Raw genomic sequence first — 22,513 nt, forward strand, 5'->3', positions numbered from 1 at the left:
ACAGTCTAGAAGGGGGAGACAGAGAACAAAACCAAACATATTAACAAAATAAAATAAATACAATAGGTAAGTACAAGTAAAATAAATAAATAAATAGAGTAATAAATATGTGATGATATGGTTCATTCATTCAGGAGCATTTATTGAGCGCTTACGGTGTGCAGAGCACTGTGCTAAGTGCTTTGGAAAATACAATTCGGCAACAGATGGAGACCAATCCCTACCTTACTATGTGCCAATTTAATAATAATAATAATGATGGCTTTTGTTAATTTTGTTAATAATGATGGCTTTTGGGGCTGGCTGTAGCTTAACGGTAACTTCAATCTGTGGTTCCTCCCTGAATCTAAATCTCTTCTAGACTGTGAGCCCACTGTTGGGTAGGGACTGTCTCTATATGTTGCCAACTTGTACTTCCCAAGCGTACAGTGCTCCGCACACAGTAAGCACTCAATAAATACGATTGATTAAGTGCTTACTATAATAAATAATAATAATGATGGCATTTGTTAAGAGCTTACCATGTGCAAAGCACTGCTCTAAGCGCTGGGGGGGATACAAGGTGATCAGGTTGTCCCATGTGGGGCTCACAGTCTTCATCCCCATTTTACAGATGAGGGAACTGAGGCCCAGAGAAGTGAAGTGACTTGCCCAAAGTCACCCAGCTGACAAGTGGCGGAGCCGGGATTAGAACCCACGACCTCTGACTCCCCAGCCCGGGCTCTTTCCAGTGAGCCACGCTGCTTCTCGCAGTGGATACGCCACGATCACGCTGGTGGGTTTCCCAGGGCGAGGCCCACCCATTGCACTCAGGGTGTGCTGACCCCTGCGATTTCCCCAAATGCGGGAAACTCGACTGCGTAATTTGTGGTAGTGAGGGACTGTGTTCCCAAACTAGCTCTCTTCCTCCCTTCAAAGCCCTACTGAGATCTCACCTCCTCCAGGAGGCCTTCCCACACTGAGCCCCCTTTTTCCTCTCCTCCTCCCCATCTCCCCCCCACCCTTCCTCCTTCCCCTCCCCACAGCACTTGTATATATTTGTGTAGATTTATTACTCTATTTCACTTGTACATACTTACTATTCTGTTTATTTAGTTAATGATGTGCATATAGCTATAATTCTATTTATTCTGTTGGTTTTGACACCTGTCTACATGTTTTGTTTTGTTGTCTGTCTCCCCCTTCTAGACTGTGAGCCCATTGCTGGGTAGGGACCGTCTCTATATGTTGCCGACTTGTACTTTCCAAGCGCTTACAGTGCTCTGCACACAGTAAGCACTCAATAAATACGACTGAATGAATGTTCTATGTGCTGGGGTAGATACAAGGTGATCAGGTTGCCCCACGTGGGGCTCACAGTCTTAATCCCCATTTTACAGATGAGGTAACTGAGGCCCAGAGAAGTGAAGTGATTTGCCCAAAGTCACACAGCTGACAAGTGGCGGAACCAGAATTAGAACCCACTACCTCTGGCTTCCAAGCCCGTGCTCTTTCCAGTAAGCCATGCTGCTCCTCAATTAATCAATCAATCAATGGTATTTACTGAGCCCCTACTATGTGCAGAACAATGTACTAAGAGCTTGGGAGAGTAAAATACACCAGAATTAACAGACACATTCCCTGCCCTTAATGAATGCTGTGTTCAATAACCTTTCTCCCCTCAGGAGGGGATGCTGTTAAAGAGGCTCAAGCCAATCAATTAACAAATCAATCAAACGTATTTACTGAGTGTTTACTGTGTGCAGAGCACTGTACTAAACACTTGGGAGAGTTCAATACACAGATGCAGGGGCGGTGACACCTTGGCCATTGTTCTGTGTAGAAGAGGAAACTGAGAAACCCTGGGAAAAACTGCAGGCCCCTGGGATTGCTCCTAGTTTCCTAATAAAAATGGCATTTATTAAGTGCTTACTATGTGCAAAGCACTGTTCTAAGCGCTGCGGAGGTTACAAGGTGATCAGGTTGTCCTACGTGGGGCTCACAGTCTTAATCCTCATTTTACAGATGAGGTAACTGAGGCACAGAGAAGTGACTTGCCCAAAGTCAAACAGCTGACAACTGGAGGTCAGGATTTGAACCATGACCTCTGACTCCAAAGCCCGTGCTCTTTCCACTGAGCCACGCTGCTTCTCTACCCAATCAATCATTCTTATTGAGCACTTACTGTGCTTGGGAAAGCACAATATAACAGACCCATTCCCTGCCCATAAGAAGCTCATAGCCTAGAGGGGCATTAATATAAATAAATACAATTAAAAAATATTAATAAACCATTTGTTAAGTGATTACTACGTGCCAGACACTGTACTGAGCACTGGGGTGGATAAAAGCAAATCGGGTTGGATACAGTCCCTGTCCCATGTAGGGCTCACAGTCTCAATCCCCGTTTTACAGATGAGGTAACTGAGGCCCAGAGAAGTGAATTGACTTGCCCAAGGTCACCCAGCAGACAAGTGGTGGACAAGTCTCCACTAGGCACCCTTAGGAGAGGGCTTTCCTGCCTTTGGGCCTCAGCTTTCTCTATCTGTACAGTGGGCTGAATTGTACCAAGTGGTTCCTGGCATGTCAGGCTAGTGCACACCTGCCCCTTCACAATGCTTGATGAGTTTTCTTGCTCCGTCAGCCCCTCACTCCTCGAGCACTGGTCAGGCTACGAGGACCTGATCTCCCATCCTCGTGTCTCTCCCCACTTCAATCCATACTTCATGCTGCTGCCCGGATTGTTTTTGTCCAGAAATGCTCTGGGCAAGTTACTCCCCTCCTCAAAAATCTCCAGTGGCTACCAATCAATCTGCGCATCAGGCAGAAACTTCTCACCCTGGGCTTCAAGGCTGTCCATCACCTCGCCCCCTCCTACCTCACCTCCCTTCTCTCCTTCTCCAGCCCAGCCCGCACCCTCCGCTCCTCCACCGCTAATCTCCTCACCGTACCTCGTTCTCGCCTGTCCCGCCATCGACCCCCGGCCCACGTCATCCCCCTGGCCTGGAATGCCCTCCCTCTGCCCATCCGCCAAGCTAGCTCTCCTCCTCCCTTCAAGGCCCTACACCTCCTCCAGGAGGCCTTCCCAGACTGAGCCCCTTCCTTCCTCTCCCCCTCATCCCCTTCTCCATCCCCCCCATCTTACCTCCTTCCCTTCCCCACAGCACCTGTATATATGTATATATGCTTGTACATATTTATTACTCTATTTATTTATTTTACTTGTACATATCTATTCTATTTATTTTATTTTGTTAGTATGTTTGGTTTTGTTCTCTGTCTCCCCCTTTTAGACTGTGAGCCCACTATTGGGTAGGGACTGTCTCTATATGTTGCCGAATTGCACTTTCCAAGCGCTTAGTACAGTGCTCTGCATGCAGTAAGCGCTCAATAAATATGATTGATGATGATGATGATGACCTGCACAGATGGCAAAAGGGAGACTGGGGAGGGGGCGAACGATTGTTTTCGATCTCCCAATGGCAGGGATGGAAATAGAAGCCCAGAGTCCTAAAGGTGGGTCCCTTTTCTCGCTCTCCTCCTCCCCTCCTCACCTGCCTCTCTGGTTTACACCTTGTTTCCTCAGGGTTTTCCTTGCAGGTGCCAGAGGCCTTGGTGAAGCCCACTACACACCCCTGCCCCGCACCAACCCACCAGGGCTTAGTCCCTCCGACCTTTGGTTTTAAAGCACTTAATCCCCTTGTCCCCTCCTAATAATGGGAGTCAGAGGATGTGGGTTCTAATTCCGCCTCCACCACTTCTCTGCTGTGTGACCTTGGGCAAGTCACTTAACTTCTCTGGGTCTCAGTTACCTCATTTGTAAAATGGGGATTAAAAGTGAGCCCCATGAGGGACAACCTGATTACCCTGTATCTACTCCCATGCTTGGAACAGCGCTTGGCACATAGAAAGTGATTAACAAATACCATAATAAAATAATAATAATAATTCATATTATCATTAATTATTATTACCCAGGGGGTAGTCACTGAAGGGTTTTCTTGGTCTAGGGTGGTGGCGATGGGACAGGGGAGGGGAGCTGCCCAGAGGAGGAATATCCTGGTGGGACAACCTGATCACCTTGTAACCTCCCCAGCGCTTAGAACAGTGCTTTGCACATAGTAAGCACTTAATAAATGCCATTATTAATTATTATTGTTATTATTATTATTATTATCCTGGGAAGGCTTCACCCTCTTCCATGGCCAGGCCCAGACTGCCCAGCTCATCCTGACTCCTGGGCCTCAATTACTAATTTCCTCAGTCTACCTCATTCTCATCTCTCTCACCACCAACCTCTTGCCCACATCCTGCCTCTGGCCTGGAACGTTCTCCTTCCTCATATCTGACAGACTTTCCCCCTCTTCAAAACCTTATTGGAGGCACATCTCCTCCAAGAGGCCTTCCCTCACTAAGCCCTCCTTTCCTCTTCTCCCACTCCCTTCTTCTACGTCGCCCTGACTTGCTCCCATTTGTCATGCTCCCTCCCAGCCCCTCACCACTCGCGTGCATATCTGTAATTTATTTATTTCTTCATATTTATGGCTGTCTCTCCCTCTAAACCATACGCTCGTTGTAGGCAGGGAATGTTGTCTGTTTATTGTTACATTGTATTCTCCCAAGAACGTTGCACACAGTAAGTGCTCAATAAATACGTTTGAATGAATGAATGAAGGAAGGAATGCATTCTCCTATTTGTATCAGATCCAGCCAGGCAGCAGGATGCTCTATTCCAGCTGGAGGACAGAGGGAGAGGGGGAAGAGGGAAGCTACCCTCTGGTAGATGGGGTGGGGAAGACACAGACGGAGACAGAGTGTATGTGTGCGTACAGGATTGGGGAAGTCGTAAGTGGGGGGAAAGGGTGTGTGTCAGATTCAGCATCCAGTGGACAAATGCTCCTTCCCTTCTCCCCTCACTGCAACTCCACCTCGCCCTGTCTTGGGGTGAAAAGTATCAGCCCCAGCACTGGCTGATCTGCTTTTAGCCCACTATCATCAGTATCTGTCTCCCCGTCTAGACTGCAAGTTCGTTATGCGCAGGGAACATGTCTACCAACTCTATTGCACTGTACTCTCCCGAGTGCTTAGTACAGTGCTCTGCACATAGTAAGCGCTCAATAAATACCACTGATTGATTTATTGATTCATCAGTTTTTCTGGAAACTCTACTGGGTGCAGAATACAATCCTGGGAGTTGGGGGAACATAGAAAAGAAACAATGCTTTAAAAATGGTATTTGTAAAGTGCTTTACTATGTGCCAGGTACTGTACTAAGCACTGGGGTGGATACAAGTCAATCAGATTGGACACAGTCCATGGTCCACATGGGGCTCACAGGGATTATGTCTAACCTGAGTCACTTGTATCACCCCAGTGCTTAGTACAGTGTTCGGCACATTGTAAGTGCTTAACAAATACCACAATCATTATTGTTGCTACTAACAATAATAATAATAGTATTTGTTAAATGCACACTATGTGTCAAGGACCGTTCTAGGCGCTGAGGAAGATACAAACTGAACCGGGTTGGACACAGTTCCTATCCCACATGGGGCTCACAGTCTTAATCCCCATTTTACAGATGAGGGAATGGAGTTAGAGAGGTTAAGTGACTTTCCCAAGGTCACTCAGCAGACAAGTGGCAAAGCCGGGATCTGAACCCAGGTCCTCTGACTTCCAGGCTCTAGGCACTAAGCACACTGCTTTTCTACTGTCCCCTTCCCTGTTTCATAACCCTGATCACATCTCTTCCCTCCTGGGGCAGCGGGGTGAGAGGATACATGGGGATGGCGAGGAGTTAGCGCTTGGCTCAGGACTCAGGCCATTTCCTAACATCTTTAGCTGCAACTCAGTGATTATCAATCTGTCCTACCCATCCTCGCTTTCTCCCATTCCAACCCAACCAGCGTGCTTCGCTCCTCTAACACCAATCTATTCCCTGTGTCTCACTCTGATCTCCCTCTCCTTCAACCCCTTATTTACATCCTCCCTCTTGCCAGGAACTTCCTCCTACTTCACAGCCAACAGACCACCACTCTCTCCATCTTTAAAACCCTATTAAAATAATCTCTCCTCCAGGAAGCTATCCCTGACTAATCTCTCACCTCCCTGCTCCATTTTTTTCTCCTTTCTGCATTACCTTTGCAAGTCAGTCCTTATCCTCTAAGCACTCTGAACCTAACCCCACCCCCACATCACTTAGATACATATCCTTATTCTCAGTTGCTTCCTGTGTTACTTTAATATCTGTCTCTCCATCTAAAGTGTAAACTTCTTGAGGGCTGGGATCATATCTACCTATTCATTCAATGGCATTTATTGAGCATTTACGGTATGCAGAGCACAGTACTAAGTGCTTGGGAGAGTACAATACAACAATAAAAAGACACATTCCCTGCCAACAATGAGCTTATGGTCTAGAGAGGGGGAAACAGACATCAATACAAAAAAATAAAATTGCAGATATCTTTACAAGGGCTGTGGGGCTCGGAGCAGGGAAGAGTAAAGGGAGCAAGTCAGGATGACACAGAAGTGTTCTCCCAAGGGCTGAGTAAAGTGCCCTGTTCAGAGTAAGTGCTCAATAAATACGATTGACTGATGGATCCTAAAGAACCCCTCATCATCCAATGCATCTCACAGAAAACCCAAGAAGGTTTCTATGGAGAGAGGCTGTTAACCCGCTGGTTTGGTCTGGAATTGTGAATCAACTGAAACTGTTGTTGAAGCTCCCTCACTTCCCTCCTCTCATCTTCGAGCTTCTGAAAACAGGCCAGGGGATCAGTGGGCCTGTGTCCCTGCCTCCTGAATCCCATGGAAATTCCAGTAAGCCAATGAAATCAGGGGATCTTCTCCTGGGAATATCTCCTTCCTCAGGATCTCTTTCTCTTCCTAGGCTCCTCAGCCTGAGGTTTTTTTAATGGTATTTCTAAAATGCTTTCTATGTGCCAGGCACTGTTCAACATGTGGGGTAGATCATCATCATCAATCGTATTTATTGGGCGCTTACTATGTGCAGAGCACTGTACTAAGCGCTTGGGAAGTACAAATTGGCAACATATAGAGACAGTTCCTACCCAACAGTGGGCTCACAGTCTAAAAAGTGGGCTCACAGTCTAAAAGATAGACTGTGAGTAGATACAAGCGAATCATGTTGGACACAGTCCGTGTCCCACATGGGGCTCACAGTATTAATTCCCATTTTATAGAAGAGGTAACTGAGGCATAGAGAAGTGAAGTGACTTGCCCCACGCAGCAGACAAGTGGTGGAGCTGGAATTAGAACTCAGGTCAGAAGGACCAGGCCTATCCTCTATCCACTAGGCCATGCTGAGTTGCCCTCAGCATTTCCTCAGGTCACTTTTCATCACTCCCTCCTGGCCCCTCCTAGATATACAGACAGCTCCAAGATGTGATGTTTCATCCAAGGTCATCCAGAGACAATCAATCAATTAATAATATTGATTGAGTGTCTACTGTGTGCAGGGCATAGTACTAAGTGCTTGCAAGAATATAATAGCAGAAGAAGACATGATCCCTGCCCACAAGGGAGTCTAACAATCTGATGGGGGAGACAGACATAAAATAATTTACTAATCAGGAGGAAGACATGCTCAAATAGTAATGTAAAACAGTATTCATTTACTGAGCACTTACTGTGTGCAGAGCACTGTACTAAGCACTTGGAAAGTACAAGTTGGCAACATATAGAGACGGTCCCTACCCAACAACGGGCTCACAGTCTAGAAGGGGGAGACAGACAGCAAAACAAAACATGTGAACAGGTGTCATCAGAATAAACAGAAGTAAAGCTAGATGCACATCATTAACAAAATAAATAGAATAGTAAATATGTACTAAAGTCCTGAGATGTGACCTGGGGGGAAGAAAAATTAATCTGGGAAGGTATCCTGGGAGAGGTAGCATTTCAGAAGGGCTACGGTGATGAGGAAGGCTGGTGGATTTGATGGGGGAGAGAGTTCCAGGGAAGAAGGAGGGCATGTATGAATCAGGAGTTAGAGGCAAGAAGAACTAAGAAAGAGGCACAGTGAGTAGGTTGGCTTGAGAGGACCAAAGAGCGTGAGCAGGCACGTAGTAGGAGAAGAGAGTGGAAAGGTATGAGGGAGTACACTACAGCCAATGGTCGGGCCATTTCTGCTTGAGGCAGAGATGATGAGCAAGGAATCCCACGTCCTCACCCACATCCTGCCTCTGGCCTGGAATACCTTCCCCCTTCATATCCGGACAGATTACCACTCTTCCCACCTTCACAGCCTGATTAAAAGGACATCTCCATTCATTCATTCATTCAATCGCATTTATTGAGCTGTACTAAGCGCATGGGAAGTACAAGTTGGCAACAGATAGAGACGGTCCCTACCCAACAATGGGCTCACAGACTAGAAGGGGAGACAAGAGGGCAGGGTTTGGGAGAGAAGATAAGGAGTTCAGTCTTGGACATACTGAGTTTTAGATGGCGGGCAGACATCCAGCTGGAGATGTCCTGAAGGCAGGAGGAGACACGAGCCTGAAGGGAGGGAGAGTGAGCCGGGGCAGAGGTGTAGATTTGGGTGTCATTAAGAGGCCTTCCCTAAGCCCTCATTTCCTCTTTTCTCTCTCTTCTGCATTGCCCCGGCATGTGGACTTGCACCCTTTATTTACCTCACCCTCAGAATTTATATACATACCTAAATACATAGATACATACATGATGTGCATATAGCTATAATTCTGTTTATTCTGATGGTTTTGACACCTACTTGTTTTATTTTGTTGTCTGTCTTCCCCTTCTAGACTGTGAGCCCGTTGTTGGGTAGGGACCGTCTTTATATATTGCCGACTTGTACTTCCCAAGCGCTTAGTACAGTGCTCTGCACACAGTAAGTGCTCCATAAATACGATTGAATGAATACCTGTCATTTATTTATTTATATTAATGGCTGTCTCCCTACTGTTATATTGTACCCTTCCAAGCACTTAGTAGAGTGCTCTGCACACAGTAACTGCTCAATAAATACAATTGATTGAATGACTACTGACTGAGAGCCTACAGTGTGCAGATGCTAATGATATTTGTTAAGTGCTTACTATATCCCAGACACTGGACTAAGTGCTGGAGTGAATATAAGCAAATCAAGTTGGACAGTCCCTGGCCCATGTGGGACTCACAGATTTTTTTTTACAGATGAGGTAACTGAGGCACAGAGAAGTGAAGTGACTTGCCCAAGGTCACACAGCCGACAAGTGGCAGAGCTGGGACTAGAACCTATGACCTTCTGATTCCCTGGCCCATGCGCTATCCACTACGCCATGCTACTTGCTCTGTACTAAAGTACTTGGGACTGTATCAATCAACCATATTTATTGAACACTTACTGTGTGCAGAACACTGTAGTAAGTGTTTGGGAAATTGCAATATAGCAGAGTTGGTAGTCATGTTCCCTGCACACATGAGTTTACAGACTAGACAGGGAGACGTTACTATAAATTTACAGATACGTGTATGTGTACATGTCTAAAATACAACAGAGTTGGTAGACACATTCCCTGCCCACAGAAAGCTTACAGTCTTGCGGGGGAGACTGACATTGCTACAAATTAAATTACAGATATGTACACGTACACACACTCCTAGCCAATCAGTTCCTCCTCTATAACTTTTCCAGGGTCCTCCCCTTCTTCTTCATCCGACCCCGTCTCCAGCTGTTTGGCTTTAGGTTCTTATCTTATCCAGGCTTGACTACTACCTCAGCCTCCTCACTGACCTCCCTTGCCTCAGTTTCTCCCCTTATCATTCCATACTTTGCTGCCCAGACCATTTTTCTAAACCTGTTCTGCTCACATCTCTCCATGCCTCAAAAACCTTCCTCAGTTCATTTCTCCTGAGATCCCAGCTCACACTTTTTGTTTCTCCTCATGATGATGATGATGACAGCATTTATTAAGTGCTTACTATGTACAAAGCACTGTTCTAAGTGCTGGGGAGGATACAAGGTGAGCAGGTTGTCCCACGTGGGGCTCACAGTCCTCATGCTAACCTGAAACTGGCCCTGGACAAGGCATTATGGAAGGATGGGGCAATGCTAGCTGCTGTCTTTTTGGCTACCAGCTTATACCATTACTACTACTACCCAGCCCGAGGCCTTGGGTGCCATGCCTTGGCATCATCTTTAGTGGTTGGTTGGTTGCTGCTCCCACCGAACCCCCACCTCCAGGGCAGTAGAGGGGGGATGGACACTTGGCTCTAAGGCTGAAAGTAAAGGAGAGGGGAATTCAGCCCCGGGAAGGTGGTACCTTGGCAGTTCTTCTTGTCTTATGCCGTCGAGTCATCTCTGGCCCACAGCGACTCCATGGACACATCTCTCCCAGAATGTCCCACCTCCATCTGCAATCATTCTGGTGGTGTATCCCACTGAGTTTTCTTGGTAAAAATACAGAAATCATTTACCACTGCCTTCTTCCGCTCAGTCGACTTGAGTCTTTGTCCTTGATTCTCTTCCATGCTGGTGCTGCTCAGCCCAGATGAGTTTTTCCTTGTAGCAGATTGCCTTCCACTCGCTAGCCACTGCCCAAGCTAGGAATGGGATGGATAGGCATCTGCTTGACTCTCCCTCTCGTAGTCGAGACTGGTAGAGTACTGGAAACTCTCCCGCTACGACCCTAAGAGGGCCTAGGCTAGTAACCAGGGCCAATATTGACTTGTGGGTGACTCTAATAACCTCTTGGTTTTCCCACTTAGCACACAGGGAAGTTTTGCTCAGTGATTCATTCATTCGTTCAACCGTATTTACTGAGCACTTATTGTAAACTACTGTGTACTGTACTGAGCGCTTGAGAGTACTACTCAGACTAACACTTGTCTGTTGTGTCACCTTGGGTAAGTCACTTAATTTCTCTGTGCCTCCGTTACTTCATCAGTAAAATGATTAAGATGATGAGCCCCATGTGAGAGGACAGGGACTGTGTCCAACTTGATTATCTGGTATCTAGCCCAGTGCTTAGTATAGTGCCTGCCACATAGTAAGCACTCAACAAATGCCATAAAAATGCTTTGGGTAGAGGGGCTGGGGCAACCCCAACCATGTGCAGATGGTAAAGTGGGGAGCGGGGTTGGAGGGAAGGACCGGACAGTTACCTTAGTTAGCACCATGAGCGGTTGTTTGCTGACATTTCAGAACACCGGGCCAGCACTCGGGGAAGTGGGATGTGGTGAGATTTTTGACACTTTATTTTGTCTCTGGGCACTCACCTCCTTTCTCTTCACCATCCTGCCCAAGTGAGAGGGTGGCTACAAGGCCCTTTACTTCCCAGAGTGGCTGAGAGGGGTTTCAGGGTTTCTGGACGCGTGAACTCTATCCTGCCTCTGTGCTTTACTTTCCCCATCTTTACAAGGTGGAGTGGGTGCAGGGAAGGAGGGTAGGATTCTTTGACCTCTCTCCACACCCATTTCCCTGCCCCTGGAGCAATGCGATCTGGCAATTCGTTGAGCTGGGGACTTTCTCGACACAGAAACAGGGAGAACCGACCTCCTCGCACTGTCCAGGACATTTTCATCTCAAGCCGAGTAGGAGCTGCTGCTGTTGACGGGGCAACTAAAAATCTCACAGACTCAGGCAGATTGGGAGAATGGGCCAATACTCAAGCCTCTGGGTGTTCTTGATTCAATGATATTTGCGCTCTTACTGTATGCAGATCACTGTACTAAGCACTTGGGAGAATACAATACAATAGAGATGGTAGACGAGTTCCCTGCCCACAAGGAGCTTACAGTTGAGAGTACCCTAGACTGGGCAAAGCACTCTGCTCCTCTGGTCTCTCCCCAGTCCTGGGAGCCCTGTTTTCCCTTCTATAGAATTGAGAGGCAATTCCACACCCCTCACTCCACCTCCCAGGTCGTGGGACTGCAGGGCACGACTGTATGAACAGAGGGGGCAGCTGCTGGGGAACGGTCTCCTGGGTCCCTTTCCCTACGGGCCAAGGAGAAGGCTCCAGAAGGGAAGGGGAATGGGTCTAGAGGCTGAAGTCTCAAAAAGAAAAAGTGAGCCAGTCGGGGAGGGGGTCTTGCTTCTCTGTGAACCAGGAACACAGCTGGTGTTTGACACAAACCGTTCAGGCTAGGGCTGCTCACCCTTGGGAGAAGCAGCGTGGCGTAGTGGCAAGTCAGAGGATTTGGGTTCTAATCCCAGCTCTGCCTCTTGTCTGCCGTGTGACCTTGGGCAGGTCACTTCACTGGGCATCAGTTACCTCAACTGTAAAATGGGGATTAAGACTGTCAGTCCCATGTGGACTGTGTCCAACCTGATTACCTTGCATTTAACCCAATGACCCCAGTAAGTGCTTACCAAATGCCATATTATTAGTGAGGTCAATCATATTTATTGAGCACTTACTGTGTGCAGAGCAATGTCCTAAGCAGCTGGGGAAGTACAATATAACAGACATTCCCTGCCCACAATGAGCTTTGGTCACATACTGGGTAGTTTTTCAGCTGGGACGGGGTGGAGGTGGGTGTGTGCCGTGTGGGGGGGCTGTCCGTAAAGGGGTGTGTGTCGTCAGGCAGTTCAAGACCCCTAGGCTTCTTCTCTCTTTCCTCCTCATTTCACAAACATCATGCTGACCAGTGTACCAACTGCTTGGAGAACATGCAGAAATATGAGCCATCCGTGCACTGGAAGAGGTCATAATGCTGAATGCAGAAGACGGAGACGCTTCCTCCCACCCCATCATCAATTGTATTTATTGAGCGCTTACTGTGTGCAGAGCACTGTACTAAGCGCTTGGGAAGTACAAATTGGCAACATATAGAGACAGTCCCTACCCAACAGTGGGCTCACACCCCATGAGAGAAATACGGCTGCAACTCCGGAGGCTGAAGCCCAGATGCCATGGAGCCAGATCAGCGCTTAGGTGGCAGGCACTGTACTAAGCACTTAAATACCATTATCTCTTCCCTTCCCAGCATGTGTACACCCCTCCCTCCCCACCACACACACAACCCCCTCACCCCCTACACCCAATAGCAGCTCCAGCTCCGCCCCTTAAGGATGCTGGCTGAAACAGTGAGACACCTGCGCCCACTTCTCAGGTGTCCCTTTGACCTGGTAGCTCCTGGTCTCGTTTCTCAGTCTCACCTTGGGACCCTCCCTGTCTCCATGGAGACACAAGGTCTTCACCCCAGGGCCAAGTGGGCGGCTGAACCCCCTGCCTTCCTCTTCCAACTCTTCGGACCTTACTCGGCTCTCTGTAGTTCTCTGGGCTGGGGTGGGGAAGCTCTCTTCAGCCTTCAGCTGCTCCTCCATATTGACACGCTGGGGGACAGCAGGGCTTGAGGCAGTTGCCATCTTACCCGTCTTCTCTGAAGGAGTGATAGGGGTAGTGAGGCTGCCCAAATCTCAGGGCGCTCCCCAGAGCAGTTCCTGACCCCTTGGGATTTACCTCATTTTCACACCCTCCCCAGGGCCCGCTTAGATTTCCCCAGCTTGTTCTATTTTGAGACCCAAGGGATTAGCACTTCCTGTCACACATGGAGCAAGATGTGGGGCTGGGGGAGTAAACCCCAGCACTTAATACAGTGCCTGCCCCTAAGTAAGCACTTAAATACCATTACAAAAAAAAAAAAAAGGTGGCATTAGAATCCCGGAGTTTGTGGATCCCCCCTGTACAGTTGTGGTAAGGAGAAAGCTTGATTAAAAGTTAATTAGCCAACCAATTTGGAAAACCGTGTAAGAGGAGGACCAGGCCAGTTGAGAGATCTAACTACTCAAGCTTACTCATTCAGAGTACAGACAGGTGGGACCAAGGGGAGTGGTAGTGACAGCCCTGGGCATGGGCCATGAAGTAGCCGAGGGGGAACCGAGGAAATAGCACCATCCAGGCTCAGATACAGATCCAATAGCTGCACCAGCAGCTCCACTGAACTAGAAAGTCAGATTCATGGAATTGCAGCATAGTAATAATAATAATAATGGCATTTGTTTAGCGCTTACTATGTGCAAAGCACTATTCTAAGCACTGGGGAGGCTACAAGGTGATCAGGTTGTCCCATGGGGGCTCACAGTCTTAATTCCCATTTTACAGATGAGATAACTGAGGCACAGAGAAGTGAAGTGACTTGCTCAAAGTCACACAGCTGACATTTGGCAGAATTGGGATTTGAACCCATGACCTCTGACTCCAAAGACCATGCTCTTTCCACTGAGCCACACTGGTGGGAAGACTGCACTTCTTCAGGATGCTTGGGAAGGAGCAAAACTACAGCTTAGAGGCCCCCGCTACGCCATCACAAGGCTCCAGATCCCACCAGCTTCCCTACCTGCTTTTTATAGTATTCAAGTGCAAGTTACAATAATAATAATTATGGTTTATTACTGCTTATGTGCCAAACACTGTTCTAAGCACTAAAGTAGATACAAGGTAATCAGTTGGACACAGTCCCTGTCCTGTACTAACCACTGGGGTAGATAATCAAGTTGGATACAGTCCATGTCTCATAGAGGGCTCACACTTAATCTCCATTTTATAGATGAGGGAACTGAGGTACAGAGAAGTGAAGTGACTCACCCAAGGTCTCACAGCAGACAAGCAGTGGAGTTGGAATTAGAACACAGGTCCTTCTGACTCCCGGCCCTTGCTCTAAGCACTAGGCCACGCTGTCCCGAACTATACACCAGAGGCACCCCTGTAGAAGCAGTTACGAATATCTAAGACACAAAGGCATCAGGATCTTCCGTCAGATAAGTCTGGTGCAAGCCTGTTTCACACCAGCAGCTGGGAATTTTTAAATCCAACAGGCCTATCCCTAAACCAGTTGGCTACATCCACCTGTAGGTCAGATAAGATATTTACTTCATGGTAGACCAGTTGGCTTAATGATGGGAAACAGCTACTCCAGCAAAGAGATGAACTCATTTTTCAGCTAAGGATACATGGTCTTTACCTACTGTCCTAGGGATTTAGGGTTTTTTTTATGGTATTTAAGCACTTACTATGTGCCAAGCTCTGTACTAGACACTGCTACAAGCTAGTCTAGTTGGACACAGTCCACATTCCACTTGGGGATCACAGCCTTACTTAATCCTCACTTTACAGATGAGGTAACAGGCACGAAGAAGTGACTTGCCCAAGGTCACAGCAGACAAATGGAGGAACTGGGATTAGAATTTAATAATAATGACGATAATAAGAAGAATAGTGTTTGTTAAATGCTTACTATGTGCCAGGCACTGCACTAATCGCTGGGGTGAATACAAACAAATCGGATTAGGGCTCACAGTTTCAATTCCCATTTTACAGATAAGTGACTTGCCCAAGGTCGTACAGCAGACACGTGGCAGAGCCGGGATTAGAACTCATGACCTTTTGACTCCCAGGCCCTCTATCTACTCCACCATGCTGCTTCTCACTAGGGTCTGTCCGGTAATACTGCAGGCTGCTGCCCAACTTAAGTGACCGTAGGTGGAGAGATCTAAACACTCTCACTAATAGGAAATCCCTCCATCAAGCAGGGGCTGCTTTCAGGTTGCGTTCTATCACGATTTATAGACTTAACTGGTTACCACCTAAATATCCAGATGATGCATCATCATCATGAGTATTTGCACACCTCCTACATGCACAGAGTACTGACTCAAAAGAGTACTTGGAAATGCACAATAGAAGCAGGAGATGATCCCGGCCCTCAAGGAGCCCACAAAGCTAACGGAGAGGCCGTCCTTACCACAGCCAAAAGCTTCTGGCTATGGAAAGTGAGTTCCATCCTGTTACAGAACCAGTTGGCCCCAGGGAATCAATGCAGAACACTCACTGCCAGGAGGGTGAAGCCAGACATGTCTCCCAGGAATCCCCACAGCAGTGCTAGTGGGTAGTGACTGCCCTATGGCCGCCACAAATGTATTTTCACAAGGCGGGGGGGAAATGTGGGCATCCAGTAAGTAGGATTAGCAGACGCTTCACCTGCCTGCCCAAGGAGAGTCACTCTATTGTCATGGGTGAACGGATATAGAGTTGATGGGGTCTACCAACACCACTCTTCCAAGACTTGTTGAGGGTTTCAAGATTCATTCAATCATATTTACTGAGCACTTACTATGTGCAGAGCACTGTACTACATGCCTAGGAAAATACAAGATCCATCTGTTCCCCTTCTTCCAACACAGGGGATGGTCCTGCAGCAATGTGGCCTGGTGGATACAGCACAGGCTTGGGAGTCAGAAGGACCTGGGTTCTAATCCCAGTTCTGCCACTTGTCTGCTGCACGACCTTTAACAAGCCACTTCACTCCCTCTCTGTTTCCGTTACTTCATTTGTAAAATTGGGGTTTAAGACTGTGAGGTCCATGTGGAATATGGACTGTTCCCAACCTGATTAGCTTATATCTACCCCAGCGTTTAATAGCGTACATAGTAAGTGCTTAAATACTATTAGAAGAGCCCTGCATTTAAAAAAAAATCACATTTTATTCCCCCAAGTTCAATGCTTTTTGCCTGTGCACACAACTGACCGGATACAACACAATGTCAGAAGAAACAGAGGCATGCTGCTGGAAGAACGCTCCCCAATTCTGCCATCACGTCCTAGCCCAAAATGAAAGCATGCATCCCCTATGCAGAACGAGTGGCCTGTGAAGTTCTGAAAGTCTTCTGAGAGAGGCTAGCCTCATTTGGCTCTGGCAATATAAATCAAAGAGGGGTGGCGGAGGGGATAAATGAGGGATTCAAAACGAAGGGCAGGTGATGGTTCCCACCCTGGATGTCAAGACTTAAATCCCTCTAAACCCTTTGTCCAGAGCTTTCCACAGCAGCACTGGCCAGCCAGAGAAGCTGGTTCCTTTTCAGGGAGGGGGTCCACCTACATTGGTCCCCAAGAGACAAGAAACCCCAGGAGGTGGGTGAACACTACATCCTCAGAGGCTTTCACTAGTGGAATTGGAGGCCTCCTAGCACAACTCAACGGGCAACCCAGAAGGGACTCTCGGGAAATACACACTCAAATGGCTGGCTCAGAGCAGAGGGACAGGGGGGGATATACACACTGCAAGTTCCAACAGGCCCCGGCCTCATGAGTTGGCTGCAGGGATCCGTCTGGTTGGCATTGTTAGGAACTCTTAGCCTAGACGACTCCATTTTGACCAAGGACTACACCTTGTCAGTATTGAGCAAGAAGTTCCTGTAAACAAGACATCTTATCAGGAGTTCCTGCTCAAGCAAACAAGTAAACAGGACATTGCTGTTAAACTATTACATTCCCTGTGAGTCTGAATGTTTGAAGCTGCAATAAAGGCTGCAGCGGGAGATGGGATCGTGGCTGTTCATCACTCCTACTCCACTTTCCTGCCTTTCTGCCCTGGTGACTTGTCCCTTTTGAGTCTTTCTTCCTTTGACCCTACCAGGGTCTTGCGACACCCTTGCTCACAACTCTGTCTATCCTCCGACTAGTCATTCGTACCCCACTGGGGTGAACGGACTAGTTGGGACTTCACATTACCAACAGGATGGACAGTCAGTACTTGGCACTGCCAAAGACGTGAGCACCTCTACTTAGCCCAACTGATGGAGGAGGTGGGCCCAACCCCATAGCTGGGTGCTTTGGGACCCCCTCCCCTACATGCTGGTGAAGAGACAGCAGTAGTCTCGGCAAAGGCCGGCCAGCCCGAGGACCAGCAGTGTTGGACGGCAGTAGATTGGGTCAGCAACTGCTTTCCCTTCTCGGTCATTAAATGGAGAAGCAGTGTGGCACAGTGGAAAGACCACAAGCCTGGGAGTCAGAGGACCTCGGTTCTAATTCTGGCTCTGCCACGTCTGCTGTGAGATCTTGGGCAAGTCACTTCACATCTCAGTTACTCCACCTATAGAGTGAGGATTAAATCCTACTCCCTCCTCCGACAGTGAGCTCTGTACGGAACAAGAACTGTGTCCACCCTGATTAACTTGTATCTACCCTAGCGCTTAAAACAGCACTAGGCACGTAGTAAGGGCTTAACAGGTACCATCATTATTATCATAATTATTCCCGCTCCCTTCTGACCTCTCCAGGTCCAGCCCCCCGATCCCCACCCTTAAAGACACAGATCCAAAACTGCTGCAACGTGTTTATTATGTGCCAAAAAAACTACACCACAGCTTACTCCACATCTGTAGGAGAGTGCAGTCTTGCCTGCATATACTACAATGAGGTAGAGACTTCACACACAGCTTCACAAAAAACCCACAAAGAGCAGCTGGGATATGCAACAATGCAACATCAGCTCAGCAGGAGGAAGGAGGGAAAAAATTATGACACTGGTTCTTTGGCACACAGCTTCCAATAGAGGGGCAAGTTTGATTTTTTTTTTTTTTTTTCCTAAAAAAAAGTCAAGTTTCTCCAAATCCCAGCAGCATTTCAGTTGACGGCACTGTTGCTTTATACGTCTCGTACATTTCTTTAAACAAAAAGGAAAAAGGGAAAGGAACTTGTCCCCTCTAAGAGAAAGGGCTCCTGTGAACCTCCATCTGCCCCCACCAAAAAGCAGCCCTTTTTTTTAGCTCAGTTACAAAAAAGAAAAAAATTAAGTCCTGTGACTCTGTGATTAAAAACTTCTATCAACCCCCCCTCCCCCTTAAGTGCAACTTAAGAAAGTGCAACAAACTATTTAAAACTATGTACAGCAGCTCAAACATCGTTAATCCGGTCCAGTTTCGAATCCAAAAAATCCCGTCCTCTTTTCCTAGTTGCAAACTCCTCGATTCACAACTGTGAGCAACACAAACCAGCAGCCCCCAGACAAATTTGCAATAATGTTAAAAGCTGCCAGGAAAGAAAAAAATCTCTTGTTTCAAACGACTTAAAAACTGTTTTAAGGAGAGGAGTGTAAAAAGGAACCGGTAAAAACCCTCGAGCCTAAAATATGAAATATGATTTTGGTTTAAATGAAGAGCAAAGTCTCCTTGTTGTTACAGTAAAAAACACCAGCTGAACACTCAGTTTATGCCGTTCAGGTGGGGGTTAAATCAATGGAAAGGCACTGTATGGCAACTGCAAAAGAATGGAGCCAATGAGACCTGCTGCATCATTACCATCAGTATTGCAAGGAATGTAAAAAAGCGCCTTTAATAAATAAAAAAACCTAGGTGAAGGCATCTGCATAAACACCTTCTCAACACATGGTCCTGTTTTTGCTTCTTGTCAGCAAAATGAGGAACTAAAGTCTGGGAAACTGCAGAATCGCTTGGGGTGGGACGGGGGCCCCCCCTAACACCCCCCTGAAAAACAAAAACCCGACAAAACTCACTGTGCATTAGTGCGGAAACAAAACGAAAAAAGAGACAGACCAGCAAGTGCAAAGGTGAATGTAAGACTTTCCCCATTTGTCCTTGGGAAGCCCGGTCCCGGTCTAAGCCCGACCCTGGCAACCTCGCTTGGGCTTCTCCCCCCTTCTCTCTCTCTCTCTCTCTATCTCCTCCTTCCCCTTCTCTCCCTCTCTCCACTTAGCAGGTTAAACAGACTTCTCCCTGCAACTGCACCAGCTCCAAACACCCTCGCCGGCCACCTCTCTAGCTGGAGTCTCTGTTCTTCTGGTTGCGCATCAGCGGGCGGTGGTGGCGGAGCCCTTCCATGGTATGACGCCAGTGCCAGCAGGTGCGACAGAAGTACTTGAAGCAGACCTGTAGAACAGGGGTGAGGGGTGAGAGGGACCACACGGCATTACTTGGGTAGGGACTGTCTCCATATGTTGCCAACTTGTACTTCCCAAGCGCTTAGTACAGTGCTCTGCACACAGTAAGCGCTCAATAAATACGATTGAATGAATTAGTATATTCAGGCTTCTCACCTCAGCTTGATATGTCCCCAAACTTGGGGCCTGGGGCCCTTAGAGCTTAAAACTGTACTGTTACCTAGTAAGAATTTTTGTGGTATTTGTTAACAATAATAATGATGGCATTTATTAAGCGCTTATTATGTGCAAAGCACTGTTCTAAGCGCTGGGGAGGTTACAAGGTGCTCAGGTTGTCCCACGGGGGCCTCGCAGTCTTAATCCCCATTTTACAGATGAGGTAACTGAAGCACAGAGAAGTGGAGGCCTTCCCAGACTGAGCCCCTTCCTTCCTCTCCCCCACTCCATCCCCCCATCTTACCTCCTTCCCTTCCCCACAGCACCTGTATATATGTATATATGTTTGTACATATTTATTACTCTATTTTACTTGTACATATCTATTCTATTTATTTTGTTAGTATGTTTGGTTTTGTTCTCTGTCTTCCCCTTTTAGACTGTGAGCCCACTGTTGGGTAGGGACCGTCTCTATATGTTGCCAACTTGTGCTTCCCAAGCACTTAGTACAGTGCTCTGCACACAGTAAGCGCTCAATAAATACGATTGATTGATTGATAGATTAAGTGACTTGCCCAAAGTCACAAAGCTGACAATTGGCAGAGCCGGGGTTTGAACCCATGACCTCTGACTCCAAAGCCCGGGCTCTTTCCACCGAGCCACGCTGCTTCCTAAGTGCTTACTATGCACCATTCATTCAATCATAATTATTGAGCACTTACTGTGTGCAGAGCACTGTACTAAGCATTTGGGAAGTACAAGTTGGCAACATACAGAGATGGTCCCTACCCAACAACGGGCTCACAGTCAAGAAGGGGGAGGCAGACAACAAAGCAAAACATGTGGACAGGTGTCATCAGAATAAGTAGAAATAAAGCTAGATGCACATCATTAACAAAATAAATAGAATAGTAAATATGTACAAGTAAAATAGAGTAATAAATCTGTACAAACATATACAGGTGCTGTGGGGAGGGGAAGGAGGCTCAGTTTGGGAAGGCCTCGCTAGGCACTGTAGTAAGCGCTGGAGTGGATACAAGCAAGTCATAATAACGGCATTTATTAAGCGCTATGTGCAAAGCACTGGTGTAAGTGCTGGGGGGATACAAGGTGATCAGGTTGTCCCATGTGGGGCTCACAGTCTTAATCCCCATTTTCCAGATGAGGTAACTGAGGCACAGAGAAGTGACTTGCCCAAAGTCACACATCTGGCAAGCAGCAGAGCCGGGATTAGATCCCATGACCTCTGACTCCCAAGCCCGGGCTCTTTTCACTGAGCCACGCTGCTTCTCCAATGTTGGACACAGTCCCTGTCCCACGTGGGGCTCACAGTGTTAATCTCAATTTACAGATGAGGGAACTGAGGCCAAGAGAAGTTAAGCGGCTTGCCCAAGGCCACACAGCAGACAGTGGCAGAGCCGGGATTAGGACCCATCACCTTCTGACTCCAGGCCTGTGCTCTATCCACTAGGCCATGCTGTTATCTGTAATTTGTTACAAGGGAGACCTCCTCTCTCTGCGACGAAGCCTCAATTGTATTTGAGTGCTTACTGTGTGCAGAGCACTGTGTCTTCTTTACTTCCAGACACTTTGAACTTGCAAAGTGCTTATTTTTCCAAAGTGCTTTCACATCAGTTCTCATTTATCCTCAACAAGGCTAAGGGGTAGGGAGAGGCAGATATTATCCCCTCATTTTACAGATATGGAAATTGAGGCAGAGGCACAGCATGGCCTAATGGAGAGGGCACAGGCCCAGGAGCCAGATCTGGTTCTTAACCCAGCTGTGCCACTTGCCTGCTGCGTACAAATACAATCACTGAGGCACAGCGAAGCAGCATGGCTTACTGGCAGGAGCACTAGGAGTCAGAGGATCTGGGTTCTAATTCCAGCATCACCACGTGCTTGCTGGGTGACCTTGGGCAAGTCATTTAACTTTTCTGTGCCCCAATTTCCTCATCTGAAATATTGGAAGGTGGTAATGGAGTCTGGTCTCGGAATTCCCTCCCACAACCTTAAAAGCCTTTTTTTTTTAAAAAAAAAAAAAAAAAACACACCAAAAAAACCCCACATCTTCAAGAGGCCTTCCCCAACTAAACCCTCATTTCCTCTACCTTGTGTGTCACCCTTGCACTTGGACCCTTTTTTTCATTCCCCACACAGCCCCAGAGCACTTATGTACCTATAATTTATTTTAATGTCTGCCTCCCCCTCTGGACTAAAGCGCCTTGGGGCAGGAAATGCGTCTACCTACTCTATTGTTCTCTCCCAAGTGCTTAGGACACTGCTTTGCACACAGTAAGTGCTCAATAAATACCACTGATTTGACATTCCCGGAGAAAACCCGGGTCACGGGTGTGCCGCACTCTCCACAAAGGGAATCAAAGCTTCCAACTTTTTTTTCCACCCCCAGGTATATGTTAAGCATTTAATAATAATAATAATAATAATGGCATTTGTTAAGCGCTTACTATGTGCAAAGCACTGTTCTAAGCACTGGGGAGGATACAAGGTGATCACATTGTCCCACGTGGGGCTCACAGACAATCCCCCTTTTACAGATAAGGTAACAGGCTCAGAAAAGTTAAGTGACTTGCCAAAGGTCACACAGCAGACATGTGGGGGAGCCGGGATTAAAACCCATGACTTCTGACTCCCAAGCCTGTGCTCTTTCCACTGAGCCGCACTGCATGTGCCCAGCACTGTGCTAAACACTGGGGTAGATACAAGATAATCA

The 22,513-nt window shown here is 47.4% G+C and overlaps 1 protein-coding gene and 2 non-coding genes across 11 annotated transcripts in view; 1 reads left to right on the forward strand and 2 right to left on the reverse strand.

The window, feature by feature from the left end:
- The first annotated feature begins 740 nt into the window (after positions 1-740).
- LOC119928996 lies at positions 741-904 on the forward strand. The gene has a single exon (XR_005451140.1). It is a non-coding gene; the product is annotated as a U1 spliceosomal RNA (small nuclear RNA).
- Positions 905-10,506: 9,602 nt separating this feature from the next.
- Positions 10,507-10,644, reverse strand: LOC119929003. Its single transcript, XR_005451147.1, has one exon. It is a non-coding gene; the product is annotated as a small nucleolar RNA SNORA7 (small nucleolar RNA).
- A 7,404-nt stretch (positions 10,645-18,048) lies between these two features.
- CPEB1 (cytoplasmic polyadenylation element binding protein 1) overlaps positions 18,049-22,513 on the reverse strand; it is an 80,389-nt gene continuing 75,924 nt past the window's right edge. For all 9 annotated transcript variants that reach the window (XM_038746802.1, XM_038746801.1, XM_038746800.1 and 6 more), the window contains one exon: positions 18,049-19,612. In XM_038746802.1, coding sequence (XP_038602730.1) covers positions 19,502-19,612 — 111 coding nt within the window. In that variant the 3' untranslated portion in view covers positions 18,049-19,501. The remainder of the gene's footprint in view (positions 19,613-22,513) is intronic.

This window comes from Tachyglossus aculeatus, chromosome 5 (assembly GCF_015852505.1).
Source record: "Tachyglossus aculeatus isolate mTacAcu1 chromosome 5, mTacAcu1.pri, whole genome shotgun sequence".
NCBI classification, from domain to species: Eukaryota; Metazoa; Chordata; class Mammalia; order Monotremata; family Tachyglossidae; genus Tachyglossus; species Tachyglossus aculeatus.